This window comes from Mesocricetus auratus, unplaced genomic scaffold (assembly GCF_017639785.1).
Source record: "Mesocricetus auratus isolate SY011 unplaced genomic scaffold, BCM_Maur_2.0 Super-Scaffold_100003, whole genome shotgun sequence".
In the NCBI taxonomy this organism is placed as follows: Eukaryota; Metazoa; Chordata; class Mammalia; order Rodentia; family Cricetidae; genus Mesocricetus; species Mesocricetus auratus.
The window spans coordinates 19,131,977-19,151,244 of NW_024429188.1; the positions used below are offsets into that span (position 1 = coordinate 19,131,977).

The 19,268-nt window shown below is 40.8% G+C and overlaps 1 protein-coding gene across 7 annotated transcripts in view; it reads right to left on the reverse strand.

Annotated features, from left to right (window-relative positions):
- Window positions 1–10,692: 10,692 nt before the first annotated feature.
- The window catches only part of Rai2 (retinoic acid induced 2), a 69,965-nt gene continuing 61,389 nt past the window's right edge, over window positions 10,693–19,268 (reverse strand). For 3 of the 7 annotated variants that reach the window (XM_005074225.4, XM_005074224.4, XM_040744103.1), the window contains one exon: window positions 10,693–12,665. In XM_005074225.4, the coding sequence (XP_005074282.1) occupies window positions 11,043–12,641 (1,599 nt within the window). In that variant the 5' untranslated portion in view covers window positions 12,642–12,665 and the 3' untranslated portion in view covers window positions 10,693–11,042. Of the gene's footprint in view, window positions 12,666–15,699; window positions 15,763–18,986; window positions 19,009–19,268 lie in introns of those variants that run through there. The other 4 variants (XM_040744102.1, XM_040744106.1, XM_040744104.1 and 1 more) reach the window with 4 other exon arrangements.

Consider the following 19,268-nt stretch of genomic DNA (forward strand, 5'->3'; position numbering starts at 1 on the left):
GCCAATGGGCTCTCTACAGTCTAGACTTCATTTTCCTTCTCTATTACCTAAAGGATAGCTTCTTATAGTTATTGATTTAAGAGATTGTTTTTTCACTATACTTTTACAAGGAAAAAACAGAGAAAAATTTACTTTCACAATGCCTACTTATAATTATTCTCAGCCTGTTAAGAGATATCAATGAAAGGTTCTCACACAGGGAATTTAAATATCCTCACCCTATTCCAGTTTTTTGTAAGTCAGTCATGGGAAATAATGTAATTTCCTCAATCTATAGTTTATCATTATATGGTTGGTATTTTACTAGCTGATACAAATACAAACACTTTAGAAAGACTGTTTAAAGAAATAAAGAACATTTTGCCTCTTTAGGAATTACAAATTACTTCTGAAAACTATAAAGAGTAGATTCTATTAATTATTTAGGATATAAAATAGATCTACAGAAAATTAGACCCCAAAAGGTAACTGGAGAGATCAATTGCTTCTATCTAAGGCCCACTATTGGAATAGAAAAAAAATGAACCGAGTAATTTATTGAAAACCTCAGACGGTGACAAGTACTTAAATAGTTCAAGAGAATTATTATTTGAAGCTTAGAGAGAATTGACTTTGGTGGAAAAGAAATTACAGGATGAACATGTGTATCGTTTGGATCCAAAGCTTGATTGAATTTTGGTTATTTTACCCTCCAAACATTCTCCTAAAGGAATATTAATGCAGAGGCAAGATAGTATCTTAGAATGGGATCATTTTACAACATAAACAGAGTAAAAATTGAAAACTTATGTGGATAAGATCTCTGAATTGATTCTAAAAGGAAAACAGACTTCACCAATTAGCAGGGATAGACTTCGTACAAATTCTAATGCCTTTCACTAATGAAGAAATTGACAAATTATAGCAGAAAGTGAACTTGGGCAAAGACCTTTCAGTAATCTTTTGGGAGATATTAACAATAAATATACCCCCAAAAGAAAATTCAATTTATAAAGAGAACTAACTAGATCCTTCCTCACATTGTATGGGAAATTCCAATATCTGGAGCCCCTACATTCTATACTGATACAAATAAATCAGGAAAGGCAGGTTACAAATCATAAAATTTATTTATTTATTATTTTTTTTTGGTTTTTACGAGACAGGGTTTCTCTGTATTGTCTTGGAGGCTGTCGTTCCAGCCTAGCCTCGAACTCACAGAGATCCGCCTGCCTCTGCCTCCCGAGCGCTGGGGTTAAAGGTATGTGCCACCACTGCCTGGCTCCACAAATCATACAATTTAAATAATGTTGCTTAAAGCCCTTATGATTCTGTCCAAAAGTCAGAAATACATGCTATTCTCATGGTACTAATGAATTTTGCGGTGCCTCTCAACATAAATACTAATTAGCAATATGCAGAATGAGCTGTTTTGCATATTGAAATGATAGAATTTATACCAGATTACACAAAATTGATTTTATTATTTATTCAGTTACAAGACATAACCAGGAATATGGATCATCCTATATATATAAAACACACTTCAGATCCCATATTGGTCTGCCAGGCCATCTAGCACAAGGTAATGATGAAATTGATCAACTATTGATAGGAAATGTGTTGGAGTCCTCAGAATTTCATAAAAAAACATCATGTCAATAGAAAAAGTTTAGAAAAAGATTTTTCCATCACTTGGCAATAAGCCAGGGAAATGTCCTACTTGTCCTTTATACAACCAAATTCTACTATCAGCAGGAAGTAACCCAAAGGGTACTCAAATGAATGAAATATGGCAGATGGATGTGTTCCATTTTGTAGAATTTGGAAACTTGAAATATGTATACCACACCATTGACACCTATTCAGGGATTCTATGGGCAATTGTGTTGAGTTCTGAAAAGGTTGATTCTGTAATCACAAATTTGTTAGAAGTTATGGCCATCATGGGAATACCTGGGCAAATTAAGAATAGCAATGCTCCAGCATATGTCTCTAGTAAAATGAAATTGTAATGAAGTATATTGCTTATTACAATATAAAGCATATTACAGGTATACCACACAATCCTATAGGACAAGCAGTTACAGAAAGATCAAATTATACTTTTATGGATGCTAAATAAACAGCAAGTGATGATAAAGACCCAGAAATAGATTGCATAATGCTTTAAGTTTGAATTTTCTTAATGTGAGTGAGAAAGGAAAAATAGCTGCAGAGAGACATTGGATAATAGAAAAAAAACCATGGAATTAAATCAGCCTGTATCCTTAAAAATATGCTGACCTCAGAAAGGAAACCAGGTTATGTGTTACACTGGGGAAGGGGTTCTGCTTTTGCTTCCACAAAAAAGAAAAACCATGGATATCACCAAAATTGATAAAGATTAGATTTGAACAAGAGAAAACCCTTGATTAGAAGAGGTGATGGTTAATAATACAGTAATAAAACAGTGTGACTGTTCAATCTAAACTAACCTTAAAACAAACAAATACCTTTCATTTGATAAGATCTAACTTGCCATAAGGGAACCTCCCCAAAATTACGGTGGGGAAGATTTTTGGTTTTTTCTTTTCAGAAGAATGAAGCATCCAGCTAAGGAATATGAAGACTGCTGGGCAAATGAGACATCTGAAGAAAAAGGACAAATCATCCAGAAAAAATATCCCAAGAAAAAACATATTTTGGCTTATTAGTATATCAAATCTCCAACAGGATACAATTTCATAAATCGTCCCAAATGTTTGTTTCTGCTTTTCTCTACAGACATATAATTCAAATGGTCTTTTTGTAGTCCCAGTACAATTAAAGATTAAAGCTGACTTTGGAGTTGGAGTGTGGCTCTCTCCTTCTCTAAATCCAAACATGCTTGTTAAAGTAAAATCCATAATCTCTGTCTCATGTCAGAAAACCACCTGATATGGGACAGAAGAAACAAAAAATAAGGTACTACTTTATTGCCACTAATCTCATAAATATTATTTCAAATTGATAAGATTTATATATATTTATTTAACTTTTGTCATGAAATTAATTGTCATATAGAGTACCAATTAATTCTAGAAAAAGACTTCATCTAGATTCCTATACATGATTTCAGGTTTGAATCTCTATCAGGTAACTAGCAATTAAATTTTTGTAATCTGGATGTACATAAGAAATATTGATCCTTTAACCTCTTTGAGATCTGATGCATATGACATTTAAAATGTTCAAGTTTTCTAAAATAACCATGACCATGCCTAACAACGACCTATGAAGTCTCCAAAAGGATGATGGAGTCCACCACAACAATTTCATCAGGACTATCATAACACTACAAAGCTGAAAAACACAGTCTAAAGATCAGCTTCGGACCACAAGCTGCTCAGAACAATTTTGAGGTGGCTAGCTGAGATGATCCAGCTTCACAGACTACTCTAGCCAGGATTTGAGACAAGCCCTGCACTTTCCCATTATGCAGAACAATAAATGATACAGCCATCTCTCCCAGAACTTGACAATTAACAAAAAAATTCTTTTCAGGATCCCTTAAAGATGCCATCACCTCCAGACAGTAGGAAGTGTATTCAAGAATAAGATGTCCACATTCTCAAGAGATGGGTGGTTTTTGGTCTTTCAGTGTGTTATGGATATTTGTCATTGTTTAGGGGGGTTGGTTACAGGTTGTTATTGGTAATGTTCAGGAAAAAGTTGAACAAAGGAGATTAGATTCAGAGTTGTTTTGAAAAAAAGGAGAGCTATAGATATGAAGGATATAAGAATAGATTATTGAATCTACTCTGAAAAGAAAAAAGGGGGGTATAGAAATAGAATAAAAAGGTAGATTATTGAATCTACTTTTAAATCAAAAGAGCAACTGTTAGTTTTAAATATTTTATAAAGGCTTATATTTTTTGTATATTGATACAAATTTGAGGTTATTTTTGTTAGAACATACTTAACATACATTTTAAATCTTATTCAAGGTATTTTACTTATTCAACTCATTTAATAATGTAATGAAAATTTTTGGTCCTTGAAAGTTATTATTACCAACTATTTAGGATAAAAAGAAATGCAAGTTAGTAGTTAGTCACCTATTACAATCAAACTTGTCAACCAGAGATATATTTTAGATAGGCCTGTCCTCTTCAAACACTTCAGAAATCTACAGAATAGGGCATTTAAGGTGTTTTAATACCATAGGTTCTTTACTTTTTTATGATAATGAAACATGTCTATTCCTGGTAGCACCAATCTACTTCAGAGAAGATGAGGGTCATCGAATAAACTCCACATGGAGTTTACTTTCTTTGTGGAAAAGCTTAGGCACTTGGAAAGCCACTGGCCTTGACTGCTGACAGTATGCTGTCCAAATTGGATAAGCAGGACACAAAAGATAGGACTGCTAAACTTTGCCGAGACAAGGTAAGACAGTCCTTCAGAATATCTTGCTTCACAGCAAAGTCTGTTAGATATGATAGCCTATTGGCCAAAGATGGATGCCCCAACTTTGCAGAGTAACCTTGGGTGACAGTCCAGGCAACTAGATGTTTCTACCATTTCTCATATTTTTTGGAAGTCACTTGCTTGCACTTTCTGATTAGTCAGGTAATATTATTTCCTTTTCTGGTCTCTGATGGAGTTGAAGGCTTTATAAATATAGCTATAGTTTTTCTTATAGTTTTTCTTGTTACCAGATTCAGAAAAGAAATTCACTAAGGAAATATAAAGTGAATAAGGTTAAGATACATAAAAACATAGTTTTGGTAATCCAAGTTAGAAAAGAAAGTAAATTAGGTACAACCTTTTGGACTCACCAAGATAGGATAGATATGGAGTATTTTCTCTAAATTTGTTGATGTATTTTTAGACAAAAAAGGAGAAATGTGATGATATCTTGTTTGTACAAATAAACCTTGCCTACAGATCAGAAGGTGGATCTAGCCCCTAGTTAACCATCGAGGACTAGAGGTCTATACAGACAGACAGGAAGTGATATGGCTGGGCAGAGAGAGGAAGTGATAAGAAGGGAGGAGACAGGAGCTCAGCCTTTTTTCAGCTGGGAATTTGAGTAGGTAAGGCAGCTGTAGTTTTGTTCCTTTGTCTCTCTGATCTCTCAGCATTTCCCCCTATATCTGACTCTGGGCTTTTATTATTAAGACCTATTAAAACTCATGTTACAAAAAATGGTTCTTTTATCACTGTGTAAAAGATGAGACAAACAACTAAAAGTTATGTCCATGAGCCCTGATGGAGACATTGCTGAGAAGGTGGCATAAAACTTCAGTATCAGGGCAAGAATAATGCCACCACAGTGAGGTAACTTTGCCCAACCATATGTGCAGTCCTTACAAGACAAGCAGCAACAGGTAAAGCCTCTAGGGCAGACTGGTTGCTGCTTCTCTATTGTTTAATACAGTGTTCTTCATCATGATGTTTTGTTTCCATCAGGAAATCTGTGTATTATAGACACATAATAGGGCCCAAGCTGATATCTGAAGGTCTGTTTATGGCAAACCACCTGGGCAAGATGATTCCAGATTCCAAGAAGTGAGGTATGGGGGAAGGTGTGCAAAGCAAAGTTCATATGTGTGGACCCTGAAGAGAAATGGGAAAATAGCTAATTAAAGATTGTGGGAAAATGAGGATATACTAACCTGTTTGTATCTGACCAAAGTCTGAGAGTAGCCATGCATTTCCTGGAGGCTTTGCTGAAATCCATAAGCAGTTTCAGATTTCTGTCTGGTGTTCTTTTATTGATTTTAAATGATAATTTTATTGAGATATAATTCATATACCATACATTTTACCCATTTAAAAGTATACAATTCAAAGATTTTTAAAGTATTTTCACATAGTTGTACAACCATCACCACAATCGACTTCAGAACATTTCATCACCTACCTGGAGTTCTTGACTACAAAGTTAGTTAGAGGAATTGGGTAATGCCAATCTCGATTATATTATGAGTTTGGAACTCTAAGGGAAGGAGAGGGCATGGGATTCTTATATCTAAGAGAAAGAGTCTACAAAACTATCTGGTGCTTAAAAATCTACAAAAAGGGAGTGGTTGGCATTTGTTTCCACTAAAGACAAACCACTGGGTTCGATTGCAGCAAAAAGGACTTAGGTAAAAGACAGGGAAATTAAAACAAACAAAACACTTCCCAGCAATATTTGTGAGTTCCGGGGTCACAGTGTCATTGGGAATAAGACTGATGAAAACACAGGGTGAGTTTTGAAAAATGGGTGGCTCAAGGGGTGAGTAAAATAGTAAGGCTTCCCATGAGGATTGCCCGAGTCTGCTCTTCCTGTCAAGTGGAGTATCCCTGTCGAGGTTTCTTTGCTGGGGAGAAGCTTCATTTATAGTATGGTGGGTGAGTGACACCACTTTGGGTAGGGAAACAGTTGTACCATGGAATCTTTTCCTGTTTAGATGAGCCTTATGGTGGGAAACCAGAAAATAAGAGTGGTACATCAGAGAACACAGCTCCATATCCATCTTCCTGATTGGTTGAGTACACTCATTCAGTAAGGGTGTTTTGAGCTTTTCACTATGGCTCAGATGTCAGTCTCTAGAAAAAAGCAGAGGTTCTAGATTGGGGGTGACTTGGCAACATCTAGAGAGCTTTTTGTCATCTTGTGGGATGAGGTAAAAACACTACTGAAACACTTCTGCCTCTTCAACAACAGAACCTTGAAATAAGCCTCAGTTCCTGCTCACTAGGACATCAGTCCTTCAGTCTGCCCACTGTGGTACCTTTTCATATTCCTTGAAATGTGTCCGAGAGAAAAGTCAAAGGTTTTATTCAAAGTGACCATAAAGAAAACCCCATATGTTATTAAGGTGCTAAGGATATGTCACTTTCTTATTAATTGATTGGCCTAGTAAATCTCAGCTTTGAAAAGTATTCAGCAGAGAAGGGACTGTTTTCCAAGTGACATTCACTATCTTTGTCAGTAGAGGGAGCCTAGTTTTGTCTGCATGTACATATCATATAGGATAGAACTGAGTGAGAAATAGCCTACATGTTAAATTAGCATGGTAATCCTCAGTAGTTCATCTTTAACTTGCAATCACTCATAATCCTAGCAGCACGGAACTAATATCTCACTGAGCTTAGAAATCTCTGGGTCTATAACAATGGCAGGTGGATTATTTGCAATGTTTAAGACTTTCAAGCATTCACATGCTCTACCCAGTATCAAATCCACCAATATGTTAATTAAATAAATGATGGATTTATTGGGATTGTACCCTAAGGGCTTCCAATATGCCCTGCTTTGTCTCACTGATGTGGGAGGTCAGTTATTTGACCTGGTGGAAGTGAGCATTGTGGAAAACTGCCTTTTCCATTTAATGAGGAGTAAAGTCTGCCAGAATGACTTCTAACACTTTTTTCCTGCTGTTAAAGTTTTCAGTTTAGCAACTTTTAAGTGTGGCTTTTAGAGGCTTGGCATCTCCACCCTTCAGCTTGGAGTCTCCCCTTAGCTATTGTGCCAAGTGCTCCAAGCATTCCAGTTTGCTGGAATAGTCTCTAGAATGATTGAAAAAGAATCTGTAATTCAGAATCATCACTAATTCATACTGGGTTCTGTCTCCAAAGAGTCCAAATTCCTGTGGGTTCATTGGGTTTAAGACCCAATATTTAAGAATAACCCCAAAGTACATATTTTTGAGTTGTTGATGCTTCAAAACTGAAAGCAGAAAACTCGACTCAGCCTCTATTTCCTCCCTTGTAAAATGGAATCTAAATAATTTACTGCTGTTTTATTAATTATGCTGTTTATGAAGAGAATGAGGATATTGACATATTCTCTCAGCAACAGTCTCTCTTCCCCTTTCATCTTCTTAGCTCCTTCCCTCCTTTGCTCCTACTTTCCTTTCTGTCTCTTTCCTCTTTTTGGTTTGGAGTTTCAGCACTGAAGACTTATTTTCATGCTTAAATTGTGATAGTTTTGCCTTTAAGTCTTAACAAAACTTTTTGATGACATTTTAGAATTTTCTGTTTATTGGCAAGGCCTTCCTTTGGTGAGACAGTAAGTATAACCTCTTCAAAATTTAATCCTTCTTTTCCTTTGGATCAATTATGTTTTGCCCTACAGGGGGATTTCTGGCCCCAAATATGACCTTTGTGATCTTCCTTTTTAAAAATCATTTCTGAACTGAAGCCAGCTGAAGCCACCTTGACAAGTATTAGCAAATATCAACATTCCCAAGGACTAATAATGATCTTTTTTACAAATTAAAATGCTGATCTTTCTGCTAGTTGGCCCAAAATATTTGTGAGAAGAGATGGAAAATGAAGTCAGTAGGGAAAGCTGATGGAAATCTTCCCTGACTGAAACCTGAAAGCAGGTTACCTGACTACAGTAGTGATGGGCACACACAAGACTGGATATAGGACTGAATTGAGCAGAAAAATGTGGCTGGAGCCTTTGTTGGTGCCCCACTTGGTGAGCCCTGTGGGGATCAGATTCCTCAAACAAGGACCCAGAGTTCAAGGCCCTGAAGGTTGATGCGAAAATTTGCTAACTTCTGACTTGGGAAGGGATTCTGAATTAACTCTATTGGGCTTAGTCTGGCCGCAAACATGGGCCCTGTCCTTTTTCCTGATTCCCTGGCCAGCAGGTAACAAAATAGATTTCATCAAAGGCTAGGAAGAAAAGCAGACAGTGAATGTTTCTGCCTCAGTAGCACAGCACAATAAATACTCTGAATATGGATCTCAATGGTCAAGTCTTCCAGTGCTACCACAAGCACCCACAACAATACACACTTCCCCCACCTCCCTCTAGAAATGAATAGCAAGGATCACATGCCAGGTATGAGGAATAGAACCAGGCCTCCCATTGTCTCAAAACCTAAAGGTGGATTTGCTCTTCCTCACCAAAGCAGAGCTTTTCATCTGAAGACAGAAGGAATCCCCTTACAACCAAGAGAAATTTGTGGTTTGAGGTTCTTAAGGTAATTGCAGTCTACAAATGCCTTCTTTACCACTTGTGCTTTGAGGACTTGCTTCTAACAGCAAATTGTAAGCTTTGTTCCCCAAATCTAGATAACCAGTCTAAATCCATTGTGAATATATGGGCTCTCATAGTTAGAAGAGAAAGTCTATGCCATGCTACATGGCAACAGAAACTACCCAAAGCCTAGGGAGAAACAATAGCAAGCAAATGGGAAGCACTATTCTCTAGGCACATGTCTATTTGATTTGAAGCTATAATGCATTCTGTGCTTAGGAAACATGGCCAGAAATTCTCACTGGAAGAAAAAAAAACGGGAAAAGACTATACCATGTAGAGCCTGAAGAGGTGGTATCTAGCTGATGTAGAATGAGACTGGCCAGTCAGTTGACCAATTATTTGGTCACACTTTGCAAAAAGAAATGCTTAGAGCACAGCAAAAGTGCAGGAAAGAGAAAAATCCACTCAGGTTGTATGATACAGGACCAGCTAAAACTGTAACCCTATTCACAGTGGGACCGGTAATAAAAGAACAGTCTTACAACTGCTTTTCCTCCTGTTCACGTTCACAGTAACAGCTGGATACATACTAATTGCAAAAAATGAAAGAGAGTGCTTTAAGTTTTAAAGCAGGCATGCTCTGATCAGTCTCTCGCCAGCACAGTTTCAGACACAAGTGCGATCTGCCACCTAGCAGGTCTATTTTAGACACTTGCTCACAGTTCCTCATTTGTGTGCGTGGCTTTATGTTGTCACAGAAGAGCAACACACTGTTCTCTCCTTCCAAGTGCATTGCTTCCATCCATCAAGAAGTGGCTTAGCCAGGGTTTCGCAGCCTCAGCATGGCTGTCATTGTGGCTCAGGTCATTCTTTGTTGGGGGTGGGGGCTATCTTGTGCATCACAAGATGTTCGGCAGTAGCAGTGTCCCTGGTCTACCTCCCAGATGATCGTAGGAAGCCCTTCCCCCAGTTGTAACAGCCAAAACCATCCTTAAGCATTGCCAGACATTGCTAGACATCCCCTGGTGGAAGTGGTCATCTGGGGGGAGGTACACAGTCACCCTCATTTGAGAATGACTGAGCTAATCCAACAAAGACTGACTTTCTCTTTCTTGTGGTCTAAATTCATATGAAGTTGACTTTCCTGATTCTGAGTGTCCTGCAACACTTGACTCACAAGATTTTCAAATCATTAAGAACAATGCTCTTATTGCCTTGCCAAAGGGTAGTCATTTCCAGTTAAACTCTGAGGTCCTGGGAGAGAAGCAGGGTACTTTTTTTTTTTAATTGGGGGTAGGGGTGGAGCAGGTTTCTGCTATGAAGACCAGGATGGCTTTTAGCTTACAACCTTCTAGCCTCAGCCTCCAGAGTGGTATGACTACAGGCATGGACCAGCCACTATGCCAAGCAAAGGCACCTTTTGTTTTTGTTTTACAGCCATTTGTTTTTAGCATGTTGGAAGTCCTAGAAGAAAATGCAAAAACTAAGTGAACTGAAAGAGGCCTGAGTACTTGAAACTCACCTCTGCTTCCTCCTGACTCCTTTGCCACAAAAAAGGCCCAGAGGAAAAGGTGACTCACTAGAGGCCATATGCGCTCTGAATCCCACTTCTCTGGGGCACAAGGCAATATTTCCCAACATGCCTGAAGAGCTTAGGTCTCTAAACAGTAATAAATTAGAGCTCTTTACAAGCAAGAGTTTAGGCCAGCCATGCCAGTTGAGAAATGTAAATTTTACAAATGACAAAATACTGCAACCAATTAGTGCAAACAAACATTTATTGTGAAATATTCATCCTACCCTTTATTAGGTATTACATCATCAAAGCACTTTGTGGCAATGAAAATAGTTTTTACCCCTCTGATTCACCCAATATTCCATTAAAGCTGCAAAAAAATGTGCAATCTGCTTGAAAAATAGGTTGCTCTCATTTACTCATTTGTGAAAAGTCAAAAATTAAAAAAGAAAATGATTCTAGCTAATTTGCCTTTCTGCCTCCCACCTATGCCCCAAAATAATTAACAAAGATAATTTGTTTTAGATGACTTTTTAAAAAACCAATGCACCTTTCCCCATGTCATAATCATAAAAATGTTTTAAAAGCCTTTATTTACTTTCTTGGGAAAAAGGTGGCCAGCCGTTGTTTTTTAATTGGGAGCATGTGTATTTCCTGGGAGTTCACTTTCTTTAACTTTATGCTCCGGTTTTTGATGGGTTTCCTAAGGGGCTCAGCATTTCCCAGGGATTCTTCTCCTTGGCTGTTGATGTCATAACCCTGAAGCACAGAGTCTTCTCTTTTGAAGGAGAAGTTTTTGGTGGATACCCCTGAGAGGCCTTTAATCTTGCCACAGAAGATGGCAGGCACAGCATCTTCAACTGAGACAATGACCTTGGCTGCCTGGGATTCACTTACAATCTCAATGTTATTTTCAGCCTTCACCTCACTGCCCGGGTGGCTGGGCTGATTGGGCTGGCTGACCATTTCAGTGCCATTGTTGCCGCTGATATGGCTATCCATCATGGCTGAGGCCTCACGAGACTTGGCAGGGGCAAAGGGCATTTCCATAGCACTGGGAAGTTTCTCCAGCACATTGTGACCCTGGCTGTCTGCTGACCCGCTGCTGTCATATGGTGTCTCTGGGGGAGCCTCAGCCTTCCGGTGGGCTGCCAGAGATAGGTCAAGGGCTGCATCCTCTTGGAAGATTGGGGAGCTAGCTTCGCCAGCCTTGATCCAGGGCACTGACTTCATGGAGAGATCCAGAGCCTCATTCTCACTCCCCATCTTGATGACTGTGTGGCGGCTGAACTGGAAATACTCCTTCGGCTGGAGGATGTCTAAGGATTTCAGTTCATCTTTTTCCAGGGTGGTCTGGGTGCCTTTAAAGGAGTGCAGGCTGAAGGAAGATGGTTGCTTGGGGAAACTGGGGCTTAACTTGGATTCAGAACTCTGAGGCACTGGGACAGGAATGGGGATGGGCACTGGCACTGGCAAGGGGACAATCACAGGGTAGGGCACCAAGAGGGTAGCTGGTGGGACTAGGGGGGACAAGGGAGAGTTAAAGGGCTGGGGAGGCACTGGAGCATAGCCAGGAGGAGGCTGGCAAGGTGGAGGGCCCAGAGAGCCTTGGGTGGGGAATAAATTCTGGAGCACAGCTTCAAATGGCAATGTGGGCTCCTGCGGCTGACTTGGGATCCTCAGGTCCAGGAGCTGAGGCTGGGCCTCGGAGTCCTCAGCCCCCTGGAAGAGGTTGTTGTGGATAGCATTTGAGGAGCATGGGGCCTCCTGTGGCAGGACCAGAGGGGAGTTGAGGTGCTGGAAAACATGCTGCTCCAACACCACTGGCAGCTGCACAGGACCTTGTGTTGTCATAACGTAGGTGGCGTTGCCGTTGGGGTTGAGCTCTGGTGCAGAGCTTCCCTCCACCTGCATATGAATGGGCATCACCACTGGGCTTTCCCCAAGGCACAGAGGCTGCAGCACGGTGGCTGCCACCTTCAGAGCCATGCCACTCTGAGACTCAGCTGGGGGATTCAGAATGGATGGGGCCGGCACGGTCACCAGGGCCTTCTTTACCAGATCAGTGGAGTTGATGTTCCAGGCCTCGGTAGTTATGAGCTGGGCCATACCATTCTCCAATCTGTTACTGGCCAAAGTGGGAGGGGAGTCAGTCATGTCCATGGCGAGGTTCTGTGACTGCAGGTCATCCATCACTTGGCTCTGGTGCCACGTGGCCTGTAACACAGAGCACACGATAAGAATTTTTCTTAAGAGGCTATTTATAACTGCCTTACAAGATATCTCCAGTCTCAAAATAGTTTCCATAGCTTAGTTAACTAGGCAGCACAACCCAGCTCCCTATGTATACATACCCATTATAGATACTTCCTAATATACACGAACACACTCATATGATCAGCTGTGCTTATAAAGACCCATTTTACAGGCAATTAAGTTATAAACACACATGATGTAATCTCTAAATAGCCAAGTGATATTAAACAGGGTATTTTTAAGCCTAATACTCAGCTTATATTTTGATCTTTCAACAAAAACAGAGTTTCATTCCACATTGCTCTGTCAGACAGCTAAGAAATGCAGAGATGTGAACTAGTTCAAAGTTGAAAAGGCAGTATACTTACTTTCCCTTAAGCAAAAATAAAACCTTGTCACTTTTGAATATTCTATGACTATAGAATGGCACATTAAAACATTCTTTGTAGATGTAATTATGAGATTATTTTTAAAATTATGGAAAATTTCAGAAAACATTTCAAAAACTCTATAGCAATAATTGTTCCAATAGGTTTGGAGTTTGAAAGAGCAGTATATTTACCCAAGGCTCATTATAGTTGTCTCCCTGTCTCCCACTAGCCAATCACATTCCCTTTGCTCTAATAACAGAAAACCCCACTCCTCAGAAGAAAAAGAAGATGGAATGGCTTTTATGAATGGTCATCAAGCCTATCAGGTTCACATGTCCAGCTTTCTGACCTTTGGCCTCTTCCAGCATGTAATTACCAAGAGAAAGGAGTGCTGAGAAATGAAATATCTGTTGGAAACAAAAATTCTCAAAAGTAAAAGACATGGCCTTTATGTATTAGATACGTCCTCAACACTGACAGCCACTTTCTAGGGGGGCAAAGAAGCCCAGAGAGGATGCTTCCTGGAGGAAGCAGGACTGCAGCTGCAGTATGGCTCTCCGTGGAAACGTGTCCATATTTAGCCTTGTTACCATGGAGAAGGCAGGCACCATGTCTAACTCAGAGATCTGTGCAGCCCTGGAGTGTGATTAGGCTTAATTATAATTCAATAATCCTTAATTTCACTGGGAAAGCCTGAGGCAAACCAGATTCTTGACCTCACCTGTCCTACCTATGTAGACTTTAGTCCTGCGGTTATCGTGTCCTTACCTTCTCACCCTAAACTGTCATCACAACCTCTCAAACAAGAGAGAGAGGTAACCCAGCACATCATGGTGTTAGAAATACAGTCTTACTACAGGAATGCAGCTTTAACAAATGAACAATTCCATGCCATTTTCAAGTCATCAAAACATGTCAAATGCACAGAATAAGGAGTTGCTTTGAGGAAGGAAGGGGGTGGGCAAAATGAAGGATGCTGTGGAGTATAACTCGTGTGTCATGCTTTTGGCAAGACACATGAAGTAATTCTAAGGGAGGACTCTAGAGCCTGTGTCCCTGTGGGCAATATGCCCTCTGGAAACTACAAGTTGACCCAGTGCATTAGCAAGAAATTTCCTTGGAACAGTTGGGAGGTAACCTGTTTCTAGAAAGGCTAAGCACACTTACCCTAGCCAAAGGGCTTTGTTCTTCTTGAGAAGACTGCTCCTTAATTCAGCCCAGAAAACAAAATACTTTCAAAATGTCAGTCATTCTCACAGGCATGCATTCATTCACTCATATAACCAATTTATTTTGTATATGTTTACTGTGTTCTGAGGACTAGAGTTTAAGCTATGAGTGAGAGATGAAGCTCCTATTTACATGGAGATTATAGGCTAGTGAAGTTGTACATCTTCCACCAGACAAGATTTGTAGCATGAACAGAGGTAAACAACACATCAGAAGAGGCAGTAGCAATAGCAGGATAAACATTTGTGGTACAGGCACACAGTCCTGTGGAGGCTCTTTGAGTCTAAGATTTCCTCCACAAAGGTCCCTCACAGTGGCTGGAACGCCGGTGAAAGGATGAGGAAAAGATGAAGAGAAGTTTAGTTGCGAATGGTAAGGATAAGGGCAGCAACTGTCATGGGTGCCTATGACCACCCATCCAAGTCTGATGACTAAGAGGTAACTTAGCAGAAATCAAGACCTCTTCTGTGGCACCTTTGAGTTTTCTGTACTTCCTCATGATGACTGTGTTTACTTACACTTCCAGAAGTGGTAGTCTCCCTCCTGTTTCCTTCCTTCTTTCAGCTTCCCTTCACCCATTTCAAAAGGAAAGAAGACAACTTTCTGGATGGCCCTCCACCTGTCACTTGCACATACTTTCAGCTCAAGTACTAACCCTCACAGTTTCTTGGAACCTTACCTTGTTCCCCCTAGCTGGCTCTGATCTAGGCCTGCTACCTCTTGCAGAATTATCCTGATCAGGGTAAGAGGAGGGGACCTTGCTAGGGGAGGGTAATTCCCAGAGGCCTCTACCCCAACAGGCCTGCTATCTTCTACAGCATGTTCCTGATCAGGCCATGAAGAGGGGACCTATCCAAGGTTGGGTGCCTCCCACAGACAGCAAGATATGGAGCAGTTGCATATTTTCTTTGTTTCACCATCTCCCAAGAACTTCCATTGCATGACTCAGTCCTTGAGATGTCCTTTTCAGAGGACTAGAAGCATGCCCATTTTGTCAACAGGGAAATTAATTCCACAGTGAAGTCAAATAACCAGCTTAAGTATACCCTGAGACTGGAATTAGAATTCCAGGCCAGTCCCAGGCTTCCTCTCTGTGTTTTGATTTCTGGCAAGAAGAATCCACATAGCCTCCACTTCAACATGGACTACGTGGTGTACCTGCAGAGGACTGCAGCAGCAAAGACTACTTCAGAATAAGACCTACTCAAAGTAGAGGCCAGGTGTTTTCCAGCCAATTCATGAATCTGTCATCAGTCTAGATTCTCCACAGGGGCTCTAGTGTAGCTCGTCCTCGCTGGAGTTTCTGTTCTTGGGGAGAGCAGCCTGAAGTGGCTATGGTGATGCACTAGAGGGCTGATGGCAAGGCGTCTCCCAGCCAACTATGCAGTACCCACCTGTCCTCGGGACACAGAAGCGACAGGGAAACATTCAGGTCCTTTTCTGGAGCCTCCTTGTTTCTGGAAACAGATATGACAAACTAAATGGCATGGAGGCCAGGCCAGAGTGTAGGTGGAGGAAATAAATCTGAAGTATTTCTGGAGTGAAAAAGAAAGTCAGTGGATAAAGGCTCACTTCCACCTTCCTTACCATCAGAGTTCTCAGCCAAAGATTGCCTGGGAATAACTCCATCTGTTTCTTTGGAGGGCCACTGGCCTGCTAAGACAGGCTGTTTCTGCTACTCTCTACCTGGCATAACACTGTTCTCAGGGATATCCAGGTTAAGAAAATACAAACAGCTTCTATTATCCACCTTTCCACATCCCAGAAAGGCTCTTCTTCTCTGGAACTTACACCTCCCTCCTCTCTTTGTTCAACCTACCAACCAATACCCTCCTACAGCTCTTGGTCAGATGTGGACAAGGTGTTAGTGATATAGCATGATGCCTTGGGCATTGTTGCTGCAGGAGCAGGTATTAGAAGCCCTGGCTATGTATGTACCGAGAATAAAAATAGCAGCTCATGAATTGAGGGTTCAAAGGGCAAGCATATGTCCCTGAGGATGAACCCAGAAGGTAGTTAATGACTTCAAAGAAGGCAGAACCTCATCCTCCCCACTCTGACAAGCTGCTGATTAGTGCGGGCAGAGGGTGGGATTGGAGTTTTCAAATCAAAGAGCATCACAGCAGCCACTAACTTAAGCTCAAGCAGAGGGGGCAGGGAATGTTTCCTTGTGTTTGGGTCTTGTAAAACTTCATTTTCAAATAGGTTTAAAGAGGTCAATAACCATTTTGCCTCTGTCTACTATCATGATGTATTGGGGAATGGTGGAGGGAGATGAATAAAGACACACACACACACACACACACACACACACACACACACACACACGAGAGAGAGAGAGAGAGAGAGAGAGAGAGAGAGAGAGAGAGAGAGAGAGATCTAGTAAATGATGGCTGTGTGACCTAGAAGACCATGCACAATCTGGACCTACCTTCTTTCTCTGTCCTCAGCCAGCTTCAGGGCCTCACCCATGAAGCCTATATGTTCCTGAAATGTAGACTTTGGAAGAAATGGCAATGTGGGGCGGTGGGAAAGGAAAGTCTGAGATCAAAGCTGAGCCTAGATGCTTGTAAAGTCATATAATTGTTATGTTATAAACATCAAATGATGTCAGAGAGAGGTTCTTGCCCTCTCAGCCTGGAACCGCTCTGGCCTTTGTCTTCACCAAGCTGACTTTGCTTATGGGTTAGATGTTGGGGCCTCAGCTTGGAAGTCACTTCCTCCATTCTCACTGAGAACCCACAGGACTCCGACGTAACTTTGTCTAGTCCTGACTCTGCCCTCATACTGAGCTTGTCTAGTTCCTTGTTTCTCCAGGAGCAGCATACTGTCTTACTCCTTGGAGCGGGCACTGAGTCTAGTGAATAGTAGGCACTTAGGAAATGCTTTCTAGATTAATTGGTACATGAAAGAATATTCAAATATTGTGGGCCTGGTATTGTCATCCTTGTCTTCTGGCCACAGGCCTGCTATTTGAAGACTCAGGGGGCATTAAACCTTACACCCACCCCTCTAACCAATTCCAGACACTTCTGATAGGTGAGGATACTGGGACCTAGAGTGGCCAGTGTTCACCAAGACCAGTTACTGCAGAGGTATATAAACTTTGGGGAAGAATACAGTGTGGGTTCCTTGGTGTTGTAGGATGACATAATAGTGGCCACTGGCTCCACTGTGAGGGACTCCCATGAGACAGTATATATGTGAAAGTATTTTGTGGACTAAGGATGTGGTGCAATCTTGTGTTTGTCTATTTTCTTTATAAGAAACTACATATATTATGAAGGTGATCTCAGGTACATCTCCCAGGTGGTTAGTCAGTGATCCGAACCACACCTGCACCCTATTGGGTAGCCATTCAAACAGGCTATCCGCGTCTGTGGCTATCTCTTCCATAACTTTGCACAGGAATCTACTTTAAGCTGACATACTTTCATATAAACGATCCTTTTATTATAAGGCAGCTTCATTTAAAAAGCAAACTACTTGATTATCACCACTCAGACAATTTAGACATTCTCCAGATGCTAAAATTCATCTGTCTCCTTATTGTGGATATTTAATACTAAGTGTCACAGAGAGAGAGGGGGAGAGAGAGAGAGAGAGAGAGAGAGAGAGAGAGAGAGAGAGAGAGAGAGAGAAGAGAGAGAGAGAACACAGCAGTTTGCAAATATCCCACTATCTTCACCCCTAATGCCCTCAGCCACATCCTAACTCATACCACTGAAAGCACCCCTAAAGACTCTGTGCCAATTCAAACTAAAGGAATTGTCTCATCAGGTGCTATGAATTCCAGGGACAAAGTCCCTGACTCTGTGCAAGTCTGATTTCTGAGCCAAGAATTTACAGGGTATACTAGGAGCACTTTAAGAGGCCCAGATTACTTTCTAGATAAAGATTTGGCTATATTTTATGGATAGAAACCATCTTCACCACAGATGCTAGCCAAAAGGTTGCACAGGGTGCCTGCTGTGAGAAATCAAGCACCTATAAGCAAAGACTTTAGGAGTGGCTACTCCAGTGTGGAGGACAAGTGGGGAGGGATTTATTTCATAGCAGCTTGAGCCAAGATCAGTTGTTGCTTGAAGGCACCTTAAAACCCTTGAAATTACTCCATTGAGGTCACTCAGAAAGTACACTTAGCTTCGGGGGAAACAACGTTAATGATCTGGGCTAGTTTGGGCATATTCTGAGCTAAGAGTCTCTAGCAAAGTTTTAAAAGTCCTGTCTCTGGGCCTCTATCCCTGTTGAGACATTATAGAGGAACCAAAGCCTACTCCTGCTCTGGGTGATGCTCCTTATCACAAACAGGCTGCAAATGTGATTCATTCTGTTCCACCAAAATAAATCTCATTAGATGTTTTTTCTAATCAAGACAAATTTCTCCCTTAAAGCAATCATTCTTTAAATGATTACCATGTGTGACTTATGAGATTCATAGTTTTGGTCAAGTATGTCACTTAAAAACTCAACAGTTTGTTTGTACATTAGTATATTGTAAAGGGAAACCTTTTCCTTGAGAGAAACCTCCCTGCCAGCCTGGTTCTAGAGCCGCATCAGTCCCAAATAAACACACAGGAGGCTATATTAATTATGAAGCTGTTGGCCTTGCTTGTTTCTTACTGGCTAGCTCTGACTTAAGTAATTACTCCATAATTGTTAATCTAAGTATGTCTCTTACCTGAGAATAGTTCCGGGCTTCCTACCCCATGGCGTTACATCTTGACTCTCTGTGTTTCTCCTTCCCAGAGTCCTCCTGGAATCCTAGTCCCACCTATCTAGATTCCTATTGGCCAGCAGTGCTTTATTGGCACAGGACTTCCCCAAAGTATGTGATTATGATATTATTTGGTGATACAATCTTGTGGAATAACCATTGTACTGCAGTCCATCCTTGATCAAAGTATTGTGACATGGCACATGGTTACAGCCAAGAGACATTATTTCCAGTGGTAAAATATCA